Consider the following 20,287-nt stretch of genomic DNA (forward strand, 5'->3'; position numbering starts at 1 on the left):
CAGGACCCTGGCAAAGAGATACTCTCAGCACAGTCTTTTAATGGCTGTCACTATGAAGCACTGTGCACCTATTAAAGCCCATACTCTCAAATACAGTGCAGTCAGTGTGTTACTCATCTCCACTGTCCCCCCCCGTTTGAAGAATAACCTAAATTAAGGTCACACCCAATTGCACTGAGGAAATGGATCCTGTGAGGTAGTGTAAACGCCAAGGAGGACGCTGGGTAAATTAATACTCTAGAATGCAATTCAATATTTCCTACAGTATTTAATGATGACGTGGTCAAGGAGAGATTACCAGTTTGGCCATGCAGCAATAACACTACAGCCTGTGCTGTGTGTCCTGGCTGTGGAATACCGCAACACCATCCCATCTAGCTAGCGACGACACGCTTGATCAAATTACCACACACGGCGGCTCCGTAGGCGTCACAGGTCCTTTTTCCGACCCTTTTCCGCCGCCTAGTAAGTAAAACCCCAACTGAGTCATTTCAACGGGGGAAAAGGAGATTATGAGAAATAAATAAAGACGAAGTAGTGAAAGTGCGCTCTTCAAAGCTGCGTAGTGCTAATAGCTGTATGGCTGTCAGTAGTGCTGTGAGTGAGTGTGCGGAGGGGAGACCTGTTGCCTGGCTGCCAGCAGGACGTCTGACATGTGGGTGACAGTGAAGAGGAGAGAGAGGGGGAGGCATGCTTTACTACAGGGAAGCCTGCTTGTTCCCTGTAATTGGGCTGTTCAGAACCCGGGCGGAATCTCCCCGACAGTGTGGGAGGAACACACGTTCTGTCACGTAGCTTGTTATTAGCAGGGACAAGTCTGTGAAGAGATCAGAAGTGCCTGCGTGTGTATGAGAAACATTTTCATCTCATCCCACTTAACTCAAAAAGTACCCTGTCCACATGGAGACGGGCAACAGACTTGGCGAGAGAGCCTCTCTCATTCCCCTATGATCGTCCATACTATAGAGGATTATCATTCTGTCACTCTGGGTGCAGGATCACTGCAAGCCCGGGGGCATTGTACAATAAGCCATTCACTAACACAAAACACACACAGGCAGCAGACTCTCTCCAGTGCCATTTCCACCCCACACGGTGTGATAAAGATCACCTCAGAATCAGAGAGGCAGCAACATAAGAAACCCTTCCACAACTGACATTGCTTTTGTTAAATTGCATTTGAGGCTTTCTAAATGGTTATTTTTTAATCATAAAAAAAACAGTTTTTCATTTTAAAAATGTTTTACAATAGGCAGAAATTGCTCCGCCATTTCCTGGTTGCAAAAATTCTAAGAAGTAACAAAACAGGCAATGAATAGTGTAGAGCCCTCAAACTCAACTCTGGACCTTGAAGCCAGTCCCACTGCTCCCCCCACCCATTGTTCCCCTCTAATCGGGGACAGATTTAGACCTGGGACACCAGGTGTATGCAATTAATTACCGGGTAGAACACAAAACCAGAAAGCTTTTCAGAATTCACCAATAAATTGGTCCACATGGAATGCTAAAGGCATAGAAACCGTAAATGACTTTGTAATAGGAAATAATTGTAAAAAGCTATTTTGGACTGACCAATGTAGATATTTTCAAATACATGCAACTTATCTTTCATATCACGAAAATTCCATTTGAAATGTTTGGGACATCAGGACAATCTTGAGGGAATCTTACCGAGTCAAAAAAGTATGGTCATATGATAGGTTTTGTATATCTTACCTTGCAGAGAGCCTATCCAACTGACAACCTCTTAGGGAAAAAAATATTGGAACCATGAATTAAAAATAACTGATATTGGCACAAGATGGAGGGAATGTTGGAACATTGACAAAATGACAGTTAACGAAAATACTGTATAAAACTAATGTATAGAATGTATTATACAAGCGACAACATTCACAACATTCACCAATTCTACAGCACGACGGCAGAGTCACGTTTTAAGTGTAAAACTAACAAGGATTCAATTGTCTATGCCTTCTGGGAATATTATCAAGTCCAAAAGTTATGGGCTCAGCTAGAAAGTTGGCTGTCAGAAGTATTACAATGTCAATTCACTGACTCACTGACTGTCAGTCTGCATATGTTCAAGGCATGGCATATGAGGGTGTAGTGAGATACCTGATGGGTTGGATGATCTTAACTGGAAATCAACCAATCCTCTACTGATAACACAATGGAAAGGTCAATGCTTTATTATCCAAAATGTTGAAAGTGGGTGGGCTACTGAGAGAAACAAAATGGTGCAGTTTGAGGCCATGTGGCGGAGAGTGATGCAGGCGCTGGAGATGGTGTGAGCATGTGGGTCTGGGCAGGTGTGATGATGTTGTTTGTGTGCGTATGCTGTCATTTGTGTGTGTATATGTTTTGTAATAATAAAAAAGATATTTTTTTAAATAGAATTGTACCAAATACATTTTCAATAAGCACAAATTGTATTTTCAGCTGGTGTACAATCAAACCTAATTTTATGTGTTACATGGGCCGAATAAAACAGGTGTAGTGAAATGCTTTTTTAGAAGCCCTTAACCAACAACGCAGTTAAGAAAAATATATGTAAAGTAAAAATGTAACATAGTTAAAGAGCAGCAGTAAAATAACAGTAGCGAGGCTACATACAGGGAGTACCGGTACAGAGTCAATGTGCGGGGGGCACAGGTTAGTCGAGGTAATTGAGGTAATATGTACATGTAGGTAGAGTTAACGTGACTATGCATAGATAATAACCAGAGAGTAGCAGCAGGGTAAAACAGGGGTTGGGGTAGCCATTAGATTAGCTGTTCAGGAGTCTTATGGCTTGGGGGGTGGAAGCTGTTAGGAAGCCTTTTGGACCTAGACTCGGCGCTCCGGTACTGTTTGCCGTGCGGTAGCAGAGAGACTAGGGTGGCTGGAGTCTTTGACAATTTTTTGAAACTTCCTTTGACCACCTGGTATAGAAGTCCTGGACAGCAGGAAACTTGGCCCAGGGCCGTACGCACTACCCTCTGTAGTGTCTTGCGGCCAAGCAGTTGCAATTCCAGGCAGTGGGTGATACAATCAATCAGGATGCTCTCGATGGTGCAGCTATAGACCTTTCGAAGATCTGAGGACCCATGCCCAATCTTTTCAGTCTCCTGAGGGGTAATAGGCATTGTCGTGCCCTCTTCACGACTGTCTAGGTGTGTTTGGACCATGATAGTTGGTGATGTGGACACTAAGGAACTTGAAGCTCTCAACATGTACCACTACAGCCCCGTCGATGACAATGGGGGCGTGCTCGGTCCTCCTTTTCCTGTAGTCCACAATCATCTCCTTTGTCTTGATCATGTTGAGGGAGAGGCTGTTGTCCTTGCACCACACGGTCAGGTCTCGGACCTCCTCCCAAAAGGCGACCTCATCGTCTGTCGGTGATCAGGCCAACCACTGTTGTGTCATCTGCAAACTTAATGATGGTGTTGGAGTCGTGCCTGGCCATGCAGTCATAGGTGAACAGGGAGTACAAGAGGTACTGAGCACGCACCCGAGGGGCCCCCGTGTAGGTTCAGCGTGGCAGATGTGTTGTTACCTACCCTTACCACCTGGGGGCGGCCCATTGGGAAGTCCAGGATCCAGTTGCAGAGGGAAGTGTTTAGTCCCAGGGTCCTTAGCTTAGTGATGAGCCTTCAGGGCACGATGGTGTTGAACGCTGAGCTGTAGTCAATGAACAGCATTCTCAGGTAGGTGTTCCTTTTGTCCAGGTGGGAAAAGGCCATGTGGAGTGCAATAGATATTGCATCATCTGTGGATCTGTTGGGACGCTATGCAAATTGGAGTGGGATAATGGTGTTGATGTGAGCCATGACCAGCCTTTCAAAGCACTTCATGGCTACAGAAGTGAGTGCTATAGGTCAATAGTCATTTAGGCAGGTTAACTTAGTGACCTTGGGCACAGGGACTATGGTGATCTGTTTGAAACATGTGGGTATCACAGACACAGTCAGGGACAGGTTGAAAATGCCAGTGAAGACACTTGCCAGTTGGTCAGTGCATGCTCGGATTACACGTCCTGGTAATCCGTCTGGGCCCCACGGCCTTGTGAATGTTGACCTGTTTAAAGGTCTTACTCCCATCGGCTACGGAGAGCGTGATCACACAGTCGTCCAGAACAGCTGATGCTCTCATGCATGCTTCAGTGTTACTTCTATGCTCGCTTCGAGGCAAGCAATTTTGCTCGTCTGGTAGGCTCGTGTCACTAGGCAGCTCGCGGCTGTGCATAACAGATCTTTAACACACATTCTACGTGAAATTGTTCAGGTCGCCAAAAAAGCTGCCTACTATGCCTTTAAGGGATGCTGTGATTCACTGTGCTGTAGTAAAATAATAAATACAAAAATATATGTTTTATTGTCACACAACGGATAGGTGCAGTGAAATGTGTTGTTTTACAAGGTTAACCATATTAGTACGGCGCTCCTGGAGCAAATTAGGGTTAAGTACCACGCTCAAAGACAGGTCGGCAGATTTTTCAACTTGTCGACTCGCGTATTCGAACACGGGACTCTTCGGTTACTGGCCCAACGCTCTAACTGCTAGACTACAGTAACATGTGTTGAGAGAGGGCGAGAGAGCGATACAGAGAATGACAAACCCAAACGGGCTCAAACAGAAAAGCAATAAGCTCTGCTTGATTAAGCCAGCAGGAGGAAACAGGGCTTCAATTATGGAGAGCCTCCCGCCAGCCTTTGTCTGGACTTGTGCCCTGATGGCAAGCTGTCCTTACAGGAAGAGCTGAGGAGAGCAAGAGAGGGACTCTCCTCATCACACACTTTATCTAAGGCATATTCATGGCCTCTCACTCACATGCTACCTCAGCTTTCTAAACCAAATCATCTATATCATACGATCCCCTCACCCCAACTCTCTAAGTAATACACAATCATTAATTGAAAAATATATATTTTTGTAAGGTGAGGTAACAAAATAACTTGTCTTTTGATTTTCTATTGGTGAATGTTGGTGAATAAAGTGTTTGAGGGGAAAAGAGGCCGAGGCTGGTCGGTGAGTGAGCTGCTAGCCTTGAGGTGAACCTCATCCCCAGCGGGCCCTGCCACCCCGTGTCTGTGCCGGGGGGGGGGGGGGGGGGGGGGGGGGCAGGGGAGAGAGGTGAGCCATCAGTCTGTCCAGAGAAGCCTAGTTGTAGGGCCTCTAACCTGCTCTCTGCACCTCTCCTGTAATCTCTGATACATAGGCATGTGAAGACGCATGCCCACTGAGGACTCCACATCTCCACACTCCCTCTGACCTGCTCTCTCACACTCTCCTATGGCATCCTCTCACCCCCTCCTTCTTTTCCCTCATTTCACCACATCTCCCTTTCTCACCTCTCCCATCCACACAGCTTTCCCCCCTCTACACCTTCCTCAGGGAGGTTGGTTGTATGGCCTCTAGCCTGACTGGAGTGGTCAGCGGGGGCACAGACTCACCCTGTATCAGTCCCCTGGGTGCTCCAGCTGTAGGAGGTGGGTTCAGTCCCAGGGCCCCCACTGTCTGCCCGGGGGACTCTGGAGCCACCTGTCCTGACCGCGCACAGCCTCCCCAGGGCTGGCAGGTAGGAGGACACCTGTCAGGACACACACACACAGTAAGATGAAGGAGAGGGTCTTTATAGAGAGGGTCTGTAGTATAGGAGGTGTGTGCGTGTATGTTAGACAGAGAAATAAAGACACCAGCGTTATCAGCTGTGACAGTGAGAGGCCCAGCAATGAGGACAGCAGCAGGAGAATCTGATCCCAGCAAAATAACTGGCCTGTATGTGCAACAGAGCTCCAATACACTGTACCGCTGTTGCACTTGTACTACACCTGGACACAAGAGCCAAGACGGGGAAACCAAACACATTCTAACGTAGGCTTGGCCAAAACGTACAATCTTCCTTAGCGAGATGGGCTCTGCTCCTATGATGATGCCGTTCCTGCAGCACACGTTTCTAAAGATGGCGTCTGCCGTGACCATCCGTAGCCTAGTTGGGACCATCCCGGGAACAAACGTCTGGAGGACATCCGGGGGCAGGTCTGAGGGCAGGAAGAATACCATCCACATCAACACGGGAGCAGTTAGAACACATGATTAAAACTGTGCTGCTGTGTGTCAGACTGGTTGCGTCCCGAATGGTACCCGATTCCCTATACAGTGCACTACCTCTCACCAGGGGTCCACAGGTAGTGCGAACGTTGTGTACTATAAATCGGGAACAGAGTGCCGCTCGGGACGGAGCCTCAGACCTGCGTGCAGTGTAGCGTAGTACCCTGACAGAGGATGGCGATGTGTTGAGCCAGGTCCTCCAGGCCTTTGTCCACCAGGCTGCGGTTGAGGCGGCTGTACTCCTGCCACCAGTAGTCCACCACCACGCCCAGCGTGTCCTGCAGGGTCAGCACCAGCGTCTGCCTCCGGTCTCTCTCACAGTCCCTCTCCTGACCCTACGCAAGCAACCACAGCACAAAAAAACAGAGATGGGTAGTTAGCTGGACCAGAGTGAGGGCCCAATTCCATTACAATTCCTGCAATTCTTCCCCGCACCACTCTATTTCTATGTGCACAAGCACTGTTCACACCCCTCTTGTTGGTGGAGAGAATTTTGCAGGTTTCAGGTTTAGATTGCCTGCAATTCTACAAATGTTACCATGGGAGCAAAGAAAATGTTGCAGTTCTAAAGCAAATTTTCTTGCAACCCTACACATTTAGGCTTGTCTCATGTCTATTCATGTGACAAAAAAAATGTATTACAACAATATCTACGGCTTAAAATACCTAAAAAAAACAACAACAAACAAAAACAGCTGACATGGGCTAGTTGATCTGGGCATTTCTTATAAGTTACAAATATCTCTAAGGTCTGTAATGACTAACATGACAAGAGGAACTGAGTCCCCCCCCACCCCAATTTTTATTTATTTATAAAAGACCCCTGCACTTCCCCTGCTGACACAGCACCCCACAATTTGGGAACCGTTGCAAGTTCAGAATCGACTTTGAACTGAACTATGGGCGGGACAGGGATGTAGGCCTACTGTATGTGACTGGAATGTTGGTGAGGACAGGAACAGGGACTTGGGAACGTGTCCAGGTTTACCTCCGAGACAGAGCGTTCCCACAATGAGGCCTGGACCAAGAGCTGGGCGATCTGCTGCACGGCCTTGGAGGCCAGCGTCGAGTGCTCCCACAAGCTCCAGAACACCCTGTAGAGGACGGACGACCGCAAGCCTCCCGCCTCTCTGAGGGAAGACGGAGAACATGTTGAAATATCCAGTGTCGTGTCTGTGGTGCATGACGTTGATTGGAACTATCGAAGTTGTTTCAAGTAAGTGACGCCTGTTTTCTACATTACGCCAATATATGCCTGTGTCCCATCGGTGGGGATTACCCTTTGCTAGCGGAGTGCATGTCACACTTGAAGAGCTCGAGCATAAAGGCCTGCAGGTCACCATGGAAGCGGAGCAGCTCTGGGGAGGCGGGGCTAGGGAGTGAGTGACAGGGCTTGCTACCCATGCAGAACCTGGAGAAACAGAGACACCAAAAGGAGGAAGATGGGTACAACATGAAAAGGAGAAGGATTGGCTCCCGAGTGGCGCAGCAGTCTAAGGCACTGCATTGCAGTACTATTGGGTCACGACAGATCCGGATTCGATCCCAGGCTGTGTCGCAGCCTGCTGCAACCGGGAGACCCATGAAGTGGCGCACAATTGGCCCAGCGTCGTCCGGGTCCCATCGCAGTCTAGCGACTCCTGTGGCGGGCCGGGTGCATGCACACTGACACGGTCGCCAGAATACCTGCTTTTTTCAAGGGTTTTTCTTTATATTGACTATTTTCTACATTGTAGAATAATAGTGAAGAGATCAAAACTATGAAATAACACATATGGAATCACGTACTAACCAAAAAAAGTGTTTAAATATATTTGAGATTCTTCAAATAGCCACCCATTGCCGTGATGACAGCTTTGCACACTCTTGGCATTCGCTCAACCAGCTTCATGAGGTAGTCACCTAGAATGCATTTCAATTAACAGGTGTGCCTTAAAAGTTAAAAGTTCATTTGTGGAATATCTTAATGCGTTTGAGCCAATCGGTTGCGTTGTGACCATGTATGGTTGGTATACAGAAGATATACCGAATAGGGTTAAGACCAAGTCCATATTATGGCAAGAACAGCTCAAATAAGCAAAGAGAAACAACAGTCCATCCTTTAAGACATGAAGATCAGTCAATATGGAACATTTCCAGAACTTTGAAAGTTTCTTCAAGTGCAGTTGCAAAAACCATCAAGCGCTATGATGAAACTGGCTCTCATGAGGACCGCTACAGGAATGGAAGACACAGAGTTACCTCTGCTGCAGAGGATAAGTTCATTAGAGTTAACGGCACCTCAGATTGCAACCCAAATAAATGCTTCAGAGTTCAAGTAACAGACACATCTCAACATCAACAACTGTTCAGCGGAGACTGTGAGTCAGGCCTTCATGGGGGATTTGCTGCAAAGAAAACACTACTAAAAGACACCAATAAGAAGAAGAGACTTGCTTGGGCCAAGAAATACGAGCAATGGACATTAAACTGGTGGAAATGTGTCTTTTGATCTGGAGTCCAAATTGGATCTTTTTTTGTTCCAGCCGCCGTGTCTTTGTGAGATGCGGTGTAGGTGAATGGATGATCTCCACGTGTGTATTTTTTATCGTAAAGCATGGAGGAGGAGGTGTTATGGTGTGGGGGTGCTTTGCTAGTAACACTGGCTGTGATTCATTGAGAATTCAAGGCACACTTAACGAACACAGCGATATGCCATTCCATCTTGTTTGGGCTTAGTGGGACTGTCATTTGTTTTTCAACAAGACAATGACCCAACACACCTCCAGGCTGTGTAAGGGCTATTTGATCAAGGAGAGTGATGGAGCGCTGCATCAGATGGCCTGGACTCCACAAACTCCCGACCTCAAACATATTGAGAAGGTTTGGGATGAGTTGGACCGTAGAGTGAAGAAAAAGCAGCCAACAAGTGCTCAGCATATGTGGGAACTTCTTCAAGACCATTGGAAAAGCATTCCAGCTGGATGAGAGAATGCCAAGAGTGTGCAAAGCTGTCATCAAGGCAAAGGGTGGCTATTTGAAGAATCTCAAATATAAAATATATTTTGATTTGTTTAACACATTTTTGGTTCTTACTTGATTCCATGTGTAATTTCATCGTTTTGATGTCTTCACAATTATTCTAGAATGTAGAAAAAACATTGAATGAGGTATTCTAAAACTTCTCATCTCATGTTAAAATAATCTTTTGAACAGACGTTATTGGGACATACAGTTTATGGCCTTTGTATAGGTGTCTCTCTAGTGTTCTATACCTGAGTGATGTCTCCAAAAGGGGCCAGACTCCTTTTCGACACTGGGGACACTGTAGCACCTTCATAAAGAATGTCCCGCTAGCTGGAGAACCCCAGGGAGGGTTGTTCCTCAGGATGCTGTGGAGAACCATGCAGAACTCGCTGAGAAAGAAAGGCTTGGCATCCCCCTGGATGGGGAAAGAGGAGCTATGAGTAGCCAGGGAATCATGTTTAGATTTTTTGACAATGGACAACAAACAGTTTGTGTGGTCTTTACGTGGAGAGCGTGACGCATGAGGGGCTGGAGGAATGGGGCTGGGGGGAGCTGCCCTGGTAGCAGGTACAACTGGAGCTCCTCTAGGGCTTGGGTGAATAAACCACACTCAGTGAGGCTCTGCACGTTGCTGAAGTTGGCTACAGCAGTCTACAAAAAAAATAGAGATGACAATGGCGTGAGCAGTTGGGGTGGAGAAAGAGAAGGACGTCAGAAGTTCATCAGGTCATCTCGGTAACTGTCATCTATTGCCCACTTGAATATGAACTTAGGAAATGTGAAAAAGAACTACATGGCCGTTTATAATAGCAATCGGAAGAAAATCCACTTGGGAAGGTGCCGGAGGGACAGTGAGAGACTACCTTTAATAGCTCTGCCAATCACGCTTCACCAATCAACTGACAGCATTGGTTAAATCAGGTGACCCGGATATGATGCGTCTATGCACAAAATGTCACCTTTCAGTGAGGCGCCTGACATAAAGGAAATTGAATGACCTGATCTCCTTTGACACGTCACACACTCATTTACAGTTGTATAATACGCATGTATGGTAGACGCTTTGAGCAGATCTGCATACCTGAGCGTACGGTCCGGGGGCATAGTAGCTCAGGATATCTGGGAGTCTTTTCCGCTCCTGCATGAAACGAGCCATCCACAATGTCACACATGCAGTCATTAAAATGACGACTGAAAAAGTTGTACGACTGACATGAGTTTTCGCCCGGAAAAACAATGATTGGAAACCTTGCGTTTCATTGCTAAACATAGACGGATTTGAAAAGACCTGCCCCTCACCCCTATTTGAGAGATGTAGTCCCTGGCCTCGCTCTCCAGCTCTGAAAAGTCTGTGGAGAGTGCATCATTGGCCTCCTGTGTCTCCTCTGGCTGGCCCTCTGTCCAGGTTAAACCCATATCAGAACACACATCCTCCTGAAGACAAGATAGAGCACTTAGATTGAGCCTTAGTATACAAACCTTTCACTGGGTGTAATTGTTAATTATGCTAATCAACAGATATCTACATAGACATTTACCCCAAAAAGATGCAGGGCCATGTGTTCTATGGAGTAGCACGGTGCATTGTGGGCCTTCACATGCTCTGCGACGTGTTTTGTCAACACGTGTGTCACGTCAGCATTGGAGGGAGGAGGGTACGAGTACACATTGGCCTTCCCAGCTTTTAGGATTCTGAAAAAAATATGTTCATGATAAATTAAGTGACAGGTGTGTCTGATATATGATGTAGCAAATACAGGACACAACATTTTTGAGAAGACAAGAAATGCATCATTTACATGTCTAAGCATAAGGTTTGAGGTCAATTCATTTCAAGACGATTCTGGCTTGGCCCTAATGTGTCACCTGGAGCTGCACGGAAAATGTGACAGGAACAAAAAGATCAATGCTCAAAGACTAGTCAGCCCTTCCCCCTCTGAGGGGCCAACATGTATCTCTATGTTACAGTATCCAGAGGACTAGTGTGATGGAAGATATTGCATTAATTCAATGCTTGGTCTCTATCTGAAACTTGTTCACGGAGAATAACTGATGCTATCTATACGGATGGACGATCTCTTATGTGTGTCTGTACAGGGTGACCTCTGAATTACACTATCATGCAAAGGAGTTCGATTGTCTTCTCAGGAATTCGGTCTCATTTACATTGGTCTCATCCGTCGCACAAGCTCTTAAGACGCTGCGACACCCTGTGGAGATCGGTGCCTGGGAGTGTTGAGGTTACTGTGAACTTGGTAACGTTTGACATGTCAATGGTGGTTTATTTCGGGTTGAAAGGTTACACCTTCGGATGTTAGAAATGGAAATGCCTTTGTTCTCACTCTTATCCTGTATCCAGTCCATGGAGGAAGGTTGCATGTTCTCATTTCCTAGGCCTCTGGCCTAGTGTGCATCTCTTTGTTCATGCTCTGTCCTGTAAGTTAACCTTAGGATCTACGGTGCCTTCGGGAAAGTATTCAGACCCCTTGACTTTTTCCACACATTGCTACGTTACAGCCTTATTCTAAAATGGATTTTTTTAAATACTTTTTTCCATCAATCTACACACAATACCCCATAATGACAAAGATAAAACAAGTATTGTGACAAAAAACACCTTGTTTACATAAGTATTCAGACCCTTTGCTACAAGACTCAAAATTGAGCTCAGGTGCATCTTGTTTCCATTGATCATCCTTGAGATGTTTCTACAACTTGATTGGAGTCCACCTGTGGTAAATTAAATTGATTGGACTTGATTTGGAAAGGCACACACCTGTCTATATATAGGTCCCACAGCTGGCAGTGCATGACAGTGCAAAAACCAAGCCATGAAGTCAAAGGAAATGTCTATAGAGCTCCGAGACAGGATTGTGTCGAGGCACAGATCTGGGAAGGGAATCAAAACATTTTTTGCAGCACTGAAGGTCTCCAAGAACAGTGGCCTCCATCATTCTTAAATGGAAGAAAGTTGGAACCACCAAGGCTCTTCCTAGATCTGGTTGCCCAGCCAAACTGAGCAATCGGGGGAGAAGGGCCTTGATCAGGGAGGTGACCAAGAACCCAATGGCCACTATGTCAGAGCTCAGAGTTCAACTCTGCAGCACTCCACCAATCTGGCCTTTATGGTAGAGTGGCCAAATGGATGCCACACCTCAGTAAAAGGCACATGACAGCCCGCTTGGAGTTTGCCAAAGGGCACCTAAAGGACTCGGACCATGAAAAACAAGATTCTCTGGTCTGATGAAACCAAGATTGAACTCTTCGGCCTGAATGCCAAGCATCACGTCTGGAGGAAACCTGGCACCATCCCTACGGTGAAGCATGGTGATGGCACCATCATGCTGTGGGAATGTTTTTCAGTGGCAGGGACTGAGAGACTGTCAGGATCGAGGGAAGGATGAACAGAGCAACGCACAGAGATCCTTGATGCAGCGACACTCCCCATCCAACCTGACAGAGCTTGAGAGTATCTGCAGAGAAGAATTGGATAAACTCCCCAAATACAAGTGTGCCAAGCTTGTAGTGTCATACCCAAGAAGACTCAAGGATGTAATTAGTGCCAAGGGTGCTTTAAAGTACTGAGTAAAGGGTCTGAATATTTATGTAAAAGCGATATTTTAGTTATGTTTTTAATAAATGTGCAAAAATGTCTAAACTTTTTTGCTTTGTCATTATGAGGTAGTGTGTGTAGATTGAGGGGGGAGAGACCATTTAATACATGGGATACATGAATACATTTTTGAATAAGGCTGTAACGTAACAAAATGTGGAAAAAGTCAAGGTGTCTGAATACTTTCAAAATGCACTGCATATGCTTGGAATGCCTTGTAATGCTTGTAACTTAAGCTTTATGCCTTGAATGTGAATCCATTCATTTTACAAATTCATTAATCATTAAATACACATGTATTTAGAATTCTATTCTCAGACATTTCTTCATTGTCTATTACTGTTACTCAAGCGTAGGCTCTTACATATGGCTAAAACATATCATATATATACACACACACATCATTACTGCCCACTACAATTCTAAAGACCACCTTCTGAGCATGTCTCTGCGAGTAGGCTCATTGACCATCAGGAGGACCCTCCAACCCTCGAAGGCCCCAGCCATGGCCCTGCTGGTCACCCTCTCCCTCCACACCTTCACTGGGTTAGAGGTCCCAGGGACTCCCCCCTTGGAGACAATGTCCAACTCATAGGGCCCCTCTGGCAGCCACGAACCATTCTTAACAGAGTCAAAAATATATTCTGGAGTCACGATCCATTTGCCTGACAGAGAGGGAAGAGAAACGACAAACACCACAAAATAATTAAAATGCTACTTATGAAAGGTCCATGAGAGTATTAAGCTGTGGAATCCCTAGTCTGTACAAGCTGACTTTGTCAAAGCTTGCTACCTAATACACTGTGTACAAAACATTAGGAACACCTTCCTAATATTGAGTGGCACCCCCTTTTGCCCTCAGAACAGCCTCAATTCGTAGCGGCATGGACTACAAGGTGACGAAAGCATTCCACAGGGACGCTGGCCCATGTTGACTCCAATGACCCCCACAGTTGTGTCAAGTTGGCTGGATGTTCTTTGGGTGGTGGACCATTCTTGATACACACGGGAAACTGTAGAGCGTGAAAAACCCAGCAGCGCTGCACCTGGCACCTACTACCATACCCCGTTCAAAAGCACCTAAATATTTTGTATTGCCCATTCAATAAGGGATCATAGCTTTCACCTGGTCTGTCATGGAAAGTGCAAGTGTTCCTAATGTTTTGTACACTCAGTTTACAGAACACCTAGTAAGTGTAACGCCTACGTTCATCATCACTTACCTCCTGCACAGGCTGCCATGAACTTCTCACTCGGCAGCTCACGGGTGACAATCAGATGGGTAGTTCCGTCTTTATAAACCTGGAAGATCAACACATCTGCGTTTGACTCCACCAAGGCAAAACATCTAAATAAAAGCGTGATGTTTTGGTGGCATTGAAAATATCCTACGCGGTCGGCCAACTCATTTGATATAGGCCTAGTACATAGAAAACAAAACAACGGATAGCAAGAGGTCAGCAACTAAAGTTCTAAACTGACCAGTGACCGTTCTTGCCGTGACCTTCCCGCAGAGTCATGGCGGGGATAAAGGGATACGAACTTTGCAGCACATTGTGTGCCCCTGAGACTGGAGGCAAATGTACAGTAACTATAATAAGAGCCAATTGAGGGCAAGGATAAAATGACTGAGTCAAAAATACATCCCAATATCAGAAACCAATTAAGGTCAGTTTTCAGGACTAATCACCCACTGTTCATCTTTTCCTCAATTAACTGTCTTGACAGTGACAGGTGCCATCCAGCTCTCATAATGGCTGTCTCACATCCTGGCCTTTGGTGCTATTTTCCGCTTATAAAAAAAGGGGAGAGTGAGGGTTGAGCGGGAAAGCCCGTAGCTATGATGTCAACACTTACAGAGCCACCAATGTACTTTCCACCCAGTTGAACGATTCCATGGAGCAACTTTCCCTTCTTCTGGAGATTCTTGATCCCAGACACTTGGAACACATGTTTGGTGTCCACCATCCTGATAAAAGACAACACATGAAGACTAGTCTACTATACATTATGTCATGCCTTGCTTGAGTAGAAATGACAGTAGAGCAAGCTAGCAAGACTGTCCTTTACTTTTGCAACAGACGTTTTCAGTGGGTATCTGAACTGCAGAGAACTAGCCAGTTAACGTTAGCTAGCTAGCGGAGGACGTCAATGGAATTTCAGCATGATGTAGAAACCAATAGAACGCCCGAGGGGAAGTTCATATTGCGCTTTCATTAAATCCCTGGATATGTCAGTAAGACTGGCTAGTTATCTAGTAGGTACTAGTTCGGTTAGTGTTGAACTAAAAACAATATACAGTTAACGTTAAAGTACCTTGGCATGTGCATGTGACGTCCACACTAACGCTATCTAGCTAGCGCCAAAATTCAGACGCCATGACCAGACTTGACAGTCGATACCATTTCGCGAGCCGTCAATATTTTATTTCTCTAGACTGACATTTGATTCGTTCAACAACATGTTGCTATATTTATCGAAACTACAATTAAATCGTGCATACTGGTTAATAAACTAGCAACATATTGGACTATCACTGAGCAAAATATAGGTGTTTTGCCACCCTTGTGCTAAGAAGAAACTACTCTATCTTGACAGTAAACTGCGCTAGTGGGAGGGGGGGTCCACGAAACATATATTTTTTAAAACACACATTATTTTAACATTGCATGATTTCATTAATGAGAAGCAAATTCCTAAATTATAATTTTCATAACAAATTCAATTGTGCATGGGTATCACGTCTCAAAACCGTTGAATATAAAAAAAAAGATTAACTAAAATCCCTGCCTGAAACTTGGAGCATTCCGACCTGCGGAAGTTTTCCCTTGGTTGCTTCCGGGTGGTTGTCACAGACGCTTTGTGGATAATTCAGATTAGTTACAAATGGAGCAGATTGTAACAGATTTTCCTTGACTGCAAACAAAACGCTCTGATCGAGAGGTGTGTAGCCTATCGTCTATTTATATGTATATTTCAAACGTTTTCAGAGCCTTGTAGGCGTTCAAAAACGTTAATAGGTTGTGTATCCTCAGCATGCAGGATTCTTAATCGTTTTAAAATCTTTTGGCCAATGTAGAGTAACGTTAGTCTGTAATGTATCCAATTCTCTTTCTGGTATGGCTACATGGGGACCAATCAATGGGACCAAGGGACAACATGACAGGCTGAGACAAGCGAAATATATGCCTCTGACTGTACCCATGGTCAGTTTATTAAATGAAGATTTAGGAGAAGAAAAAAGGTTTCATTGGGCTTTATATGCCTATTTTCACTATATTGCCTCCTTGACTTAGGCTCATGGCTGTAGGCTACTAGATAGGCTACTTCTTCAAAATCCCCTAATGGGATTATGATATTGATGGCTGTCTCTTGGTAACAAAGAAATGGATTAAAAGCCATCAGTACTTTATAGCTTCTAATTTGTGTTTTGTTGTATCTAAACCTCACACTTATAACAGGCAAAAGTGTATGCAGGCCGTTCTGTTATTCGGCTCTGACCTCACATGTGAGCTAATAGAGAGAGGCTAAACTGTAAAGGGCGCAATCCGGCATTAGTGCATCCATTTTTAGACTTTTAAATTGATTATAGCCATTAGTTATTGAAGAATATAACATGAAAGCCTCCTGAGCTTAGTTCAACTGTCTTACCCCATCAGAACCCAAAATATGAGTTTGTTAAACTCAATTATTGGTTCACAATGTTGTAAAAAAGAAACACTGTAGGCCATAGCTTATCAAATCAAATGTTATTTGTCACATGTGCCGAATACAGCAGGTGAAGACCTTACCGTGAAATGCTTACTTACAAGCCCTCTACCAACAATGCAGTTTTATGAAAATAGAGTTAAGAAAATATTTATTAAATAAATAAAAATATATTTTTTAAATTAAGTAACACAATAAAATAACAATAATGAGGCTATCTACAGCGGTACCGGTACCGAGTCAATGTGCAGGGGTAGTTTAGTCAAGGTAATTTGTACATGTAGGTAGGGGTAAAGTGACTATGCATAGATTATAAACAGCGAGTAGCAGCAGTGTAAAAAATAAAGGGCGGGGGGGGGGGGGGGTTCAATGCAAATAGTCCGGTAGCCATTTTGATTAATTGTTCAGCAGTCTTATGGTTCGGGGTTAGAAGCTGTTAAGGAGCCTTTTGAACCTAGACTTGGTGCTCCGGTACCGCTTGCCGTGAAGTAGCAGAGAGAACAGTCAATGACTTGAGTGACTGGAGTCTTTGACCATATTTTGGGCCTTTCTCTGACACCGCCTAGTTTCTAGGTCCTGGATGGCAGGAAGCTTGCCCCCGGTGATATGTATGCACTACCCTCTGCAGCGCCTTATGCTGAGCAGTTGCCATACCAGGCGGTATGGCAACTGCCATACCGGCGCCGACAGAGATGGCCGCCTCGCTTCACGTTCCTAGGAAACTATGCAGTTTTTAGTTTTTTTTACGTGTTATTTCTTACACTAGTACCCCAGGTCATCTTAGGTTTCATCACATACAGCCGAGAAGAACTACTGAATATAAGATCAGCGTCAACTCACCACCAGTACGACCAAGAATATGTTTTTCGCGATGCGGATCCTGTGTTCTGCCTTACAACCAGCGCCACGGGATGGTTCCCATGCAGCGACACAAAAAAACGACTCAGAAAAAGAGGGAAACGAAGCGGTCTTCTGGTCAGACTCCGGAGACGGGCACATCGTGCACCACTCCCTAGCATTCTTCTTGCCAATGTCCAGTCTCTTGACAACAAGGTTGATGAAATCCGAGCAAGGGTAGCATTCCAGAGGGACATCAGAGACTGTAACGTTCTCTGTTTCACGGAAACGTGGCTCACTGGAGAGACGCAATCCGAAGCGGTGCAGCCAGCGGGTTTCTCCACGCATCGCGCGGACAGAAACGAACATCTTTCTGGTAAGAAGAGGGGCGGGGGCGTATGCCTTATGGCCAACTTGACATGGTGTGATGAAAGAAACATACAGGAACTCAAATCCTTCTGTTCACCTGATTTAGAATTCCTCACAATCAAATGTAGACCGCATTATCTACCAAGAGAATTCTCTTCGATTATAATCACAGCCGTATATATCCCCCCCCAAGCAGACACATCGATGGCTCTGAACGAACTTTATTTAACTCTCTGCAAACTGGAAACGATTTATCCGGAGGCTGCATTCATTGTAGCTGGGGATTTTAACAAGGCTAATCTGAAAACAAGACTCCCTAAATTTTATCAGCATATCGATTGCGCAACCAGGGGTGGAAAGACCCTGGATCATTGTTACTCTAACTTCCGCGACGCATATAAGGCCCTGCCCCGCCCCCCTTTCGGAAAAGCTGACCACGACTCCATTTTGTTGATCCCTGTCTACAGACAGAAACTAAAACAAGAAGCTCCCACGCTGAGGTCTGTCCAACGCTGGTCCGACCAAGCTGACTCCACACTCCAAGACTGCTTCCATCACGTGGACTGGGAGATGTTTCGTATTGCGTCAGCCAACAACATTGACGAATACGCTGATTCGGTGTGCGAGTTCATTAGAACGTGCGTTGAAGATGTCGTTCCCATAGCAACGATTAAAACATTCCCCAACCAGAAACCGTGGATTGATGGCAGCATTCGTGTGGAACTGAAGGCGCGAACCACTGCTTTTAATCAGGGCAAGGTGTCTGGTAACATGACTGAATACAAACAGCGCAGCTATTCCCTCCGCAAGGCTATCAAACAAGCTAAGCGCCAGTACAGAGACAAAGTAGAATCTCAATTCAACGGCTCAGACACAAGAGGCATGTGGCAGGGTCTACAGTCAATCACGGACTACAGGAAGAAACCCAGCCCAGTCACGGACCAGGATGTCTTGCTCCCAGGCAGACTAAACAACTTTTTTGCCCGCTTTGAGGACAATACAGTGCCACTGACACGGCCTGCAACGAAAACATGCGGTCTCTCCTTCACTGCAGCCGAAGTGAGTAAGACATTTAAACGTGTTAACCCTCGCAAGGCTGCAGGCCCAGACGGCATCCCCAGCCGCGCCCTCAGAGCATGCGCAGACCAGCTGGCCGGTGTGTTTACGGACATATTCAACCAATCCCTATACCAGTCTGCTGTTCCCACATGCTTCAAGAGGGCCACCATTGTTCCTGTTCCCAAGAAAGCTAAGGTAACTGAGCTAAACGACTACCGCCCCGTAGCACTCACATCCGTCATCATGAAGTGCTTTGAGAGACTAGTCAAGGACCATATCACCTCCACCCTACCTGACACCCTTGACCCACTCCAATTTGCTTACCGCCCAAATAGGTCCACAGACGATGCAATCTCAACCACACTGCACACTGCCCTAACCCATCTGGACAAGAGGAATACCTATGTGAGAATGCTGTTCATCGACTACAGCTCGGCATTCAACACCATAGTACCCTCCAAGCTCGTCATCAAGCTCGAGACCCTGGGTCTCGACCCCGCCCTGTGCAACTGGGTACTGGACTTCCTGACGGGCCGCCCCCAGGTGGTGAGGGTAGGCAACAACATCTCCTCCCCGCTGATCCTCAACACTGGGGCCCCACAAGGGTGCGTTCTGAGCCCTCTCCTGTACTCCCTGTTCACCCACGACTGCGTGGCCACGCACGCCTCCAACTCAATCATCAAGTTTGCGGACGACACAACAGTGGTAGGCTTGATTACCAACAACGACGAGACGGCCTACAGGGAGGAGGTGAGGGCCCTCGGAGTGTGGTGTCAGGAAAATAACCTCACACTCAACGTCAACAAAACTAAGGAGATGATTGTGGACTTCAGGAAACAGCAGAGGGAACACCCCCCCATCCACATCGATGGAACAGTAGTGGAGAGGGTAGCAAGTTTTAAGTTCCTCGGCATACACATCACAGACAAACTGAATTGGTCCACTCACACAGACAGCATCGTGAGGAAGGCGCAGCAGCGCCTCTTCAACCTCAGGAGGCTGAAGAAATTCGGCTTGTCACCAAAAGCACTCACAAACTTCTACAGATGCACAATCGAGAGCATCCTGGCGGGCTGTATCACCGCCTGGTATGGCAACTGCACCGCCCTCAACCGTAAGGCTCTCCAGAGGGTAGTGAGGTCTGCACAACGCATCACCGGGGGCAAACTACCTGCCCTCCAGGACACCTACACCACCCGATGCTACAGGAAGGCCATAAAGATCATCAAGGACATCAACCACCCGAGCCACTGCCTGTTCACCCCGCTGTCATCCAGAAGGCGAGGTCAGTACAGGTGCATCAAAGCTGGGACCGAGAGACTGAAAAACAGCTTCTATCTCAAGGCCATCAGACTGTTAAACAGCCACCACTAACATTGAGTGGCTACTGCCAACACACTGTCAATGCCACTGACTCTACTCCAGCCACTTTAATCATGGGAATTGATGGGAAATGATGTAAATATATCACTAGCCACTTTAAACAATGCTACCTTATATAATGTTACTTACCCTACATTATTCATCTCATATGCATACGTAGATACTGTACTCTATATCATCGACTGCATCCTTATGTAATACATGTATCACTAGCCA

General features: G+C 46.0%; 2 protein-coding genes across 3 annotated transcripts in view; one reads left to right on the top strand and one right to left on the bottom strand.

Moving 5' to 3' along the window:
* slf1 (SMC5/6 complex localization factor 1) overlaps window positions 1-15,325 on the bottom strand; it is a 36,716-nt gene extending 21,391 nt beyond the window's left edge. The window contains exons 1-14 of one of the 2 annotated variants that reach the window (XM_020489478.2): window positions 15,032-15,324; window positions 14,573-14,684; window positions 13,939-14,017; window positions 13,149-13,380; window positions 10,641-10,794; window positions 10,402-10,536; window positions 10,184-10,240; window positions 9,607-9,753; window positions 9,351-9,517; window positions 7,376-7,507; window positions 7,085-7,226; window positions 6,260-6,431; window positions 5,881-6,026; window positions 5,439-5,575 (exon numbers count right to left, since the gene is read on the bottom strand). In XM_020489478.2, the coding sequence (XP_020345067.1) occupies window positions 5,439-5,575; window positions 5,881-6,026; window positions 6,260-6,431; window positions 7,085-7,226; window positions 7,376-7,507; window positions 9,351-9,517; window positions 9,607-9,753; window positions 10,184-10,240; window positions 10,402-10,536; window positions 10,641-10,794; window positions 13,149-13,380; window positions 13,939-14,017; window positions 14,573-14,684; window positions 15,032-15,045 (1,826 nt within the window). In that variant the 5' untranslated portion in view covers window positions 15,046-15,324. Of the gene's footprint in view, window positions 1-5,438; window positions 5,576-5,880; window positions 6,027-6,259; window positions 6,432-7,084; window positions 7,227-7,375; window positions 7,508-9,350; window positions 9,518-9,606; window positions 9,754-10,183; window positions 10,241-10,401; window positions 10,537-10,640; window positions 10,795-13,148; window positions 13,381-13,938; window positions 14,018-14,572; window positions 14,685-15,031 lie in introns of both variants that reach the window. The other variant, XM_020489480.2, reaches the window with a different exon arrangement.
* Window positions 15,326-15,538: 213 nt separating this feature from the next.
* kiaa0825 (KIAA0825 ortholog) overlaps window positions 15,539-20,287 on the top strand; it is a 153,221-nt gene continuing 148,472 nt past the window's right edge. Inside the window, exon 1 of the mRNA XM_031830426.1 lies at window positions 15,539-15,658. The gene's annotated coding sequence lies outside the window, so the exon portion shown is untranslated. The remainder of the gene's footprint in view (window positions 15,659-20,287) is intronic.

The sequence above is a fragment of the Oncorhynchus kisutch genome, linkage group LG8, assembly GCF_002021735.2.
Source record: "Oncorhynchus kisutch isolate 150728-3 linkage group LG8, Okis_V2, whole genome shotgun sequence".
Taxonomy (NCBI): Eukaryota; Metazoa; Chordata; class Actinopteri; order Salmoniformes; family Salmonidae; genus Oncorhynchus; species Oncorhynchus kisutch.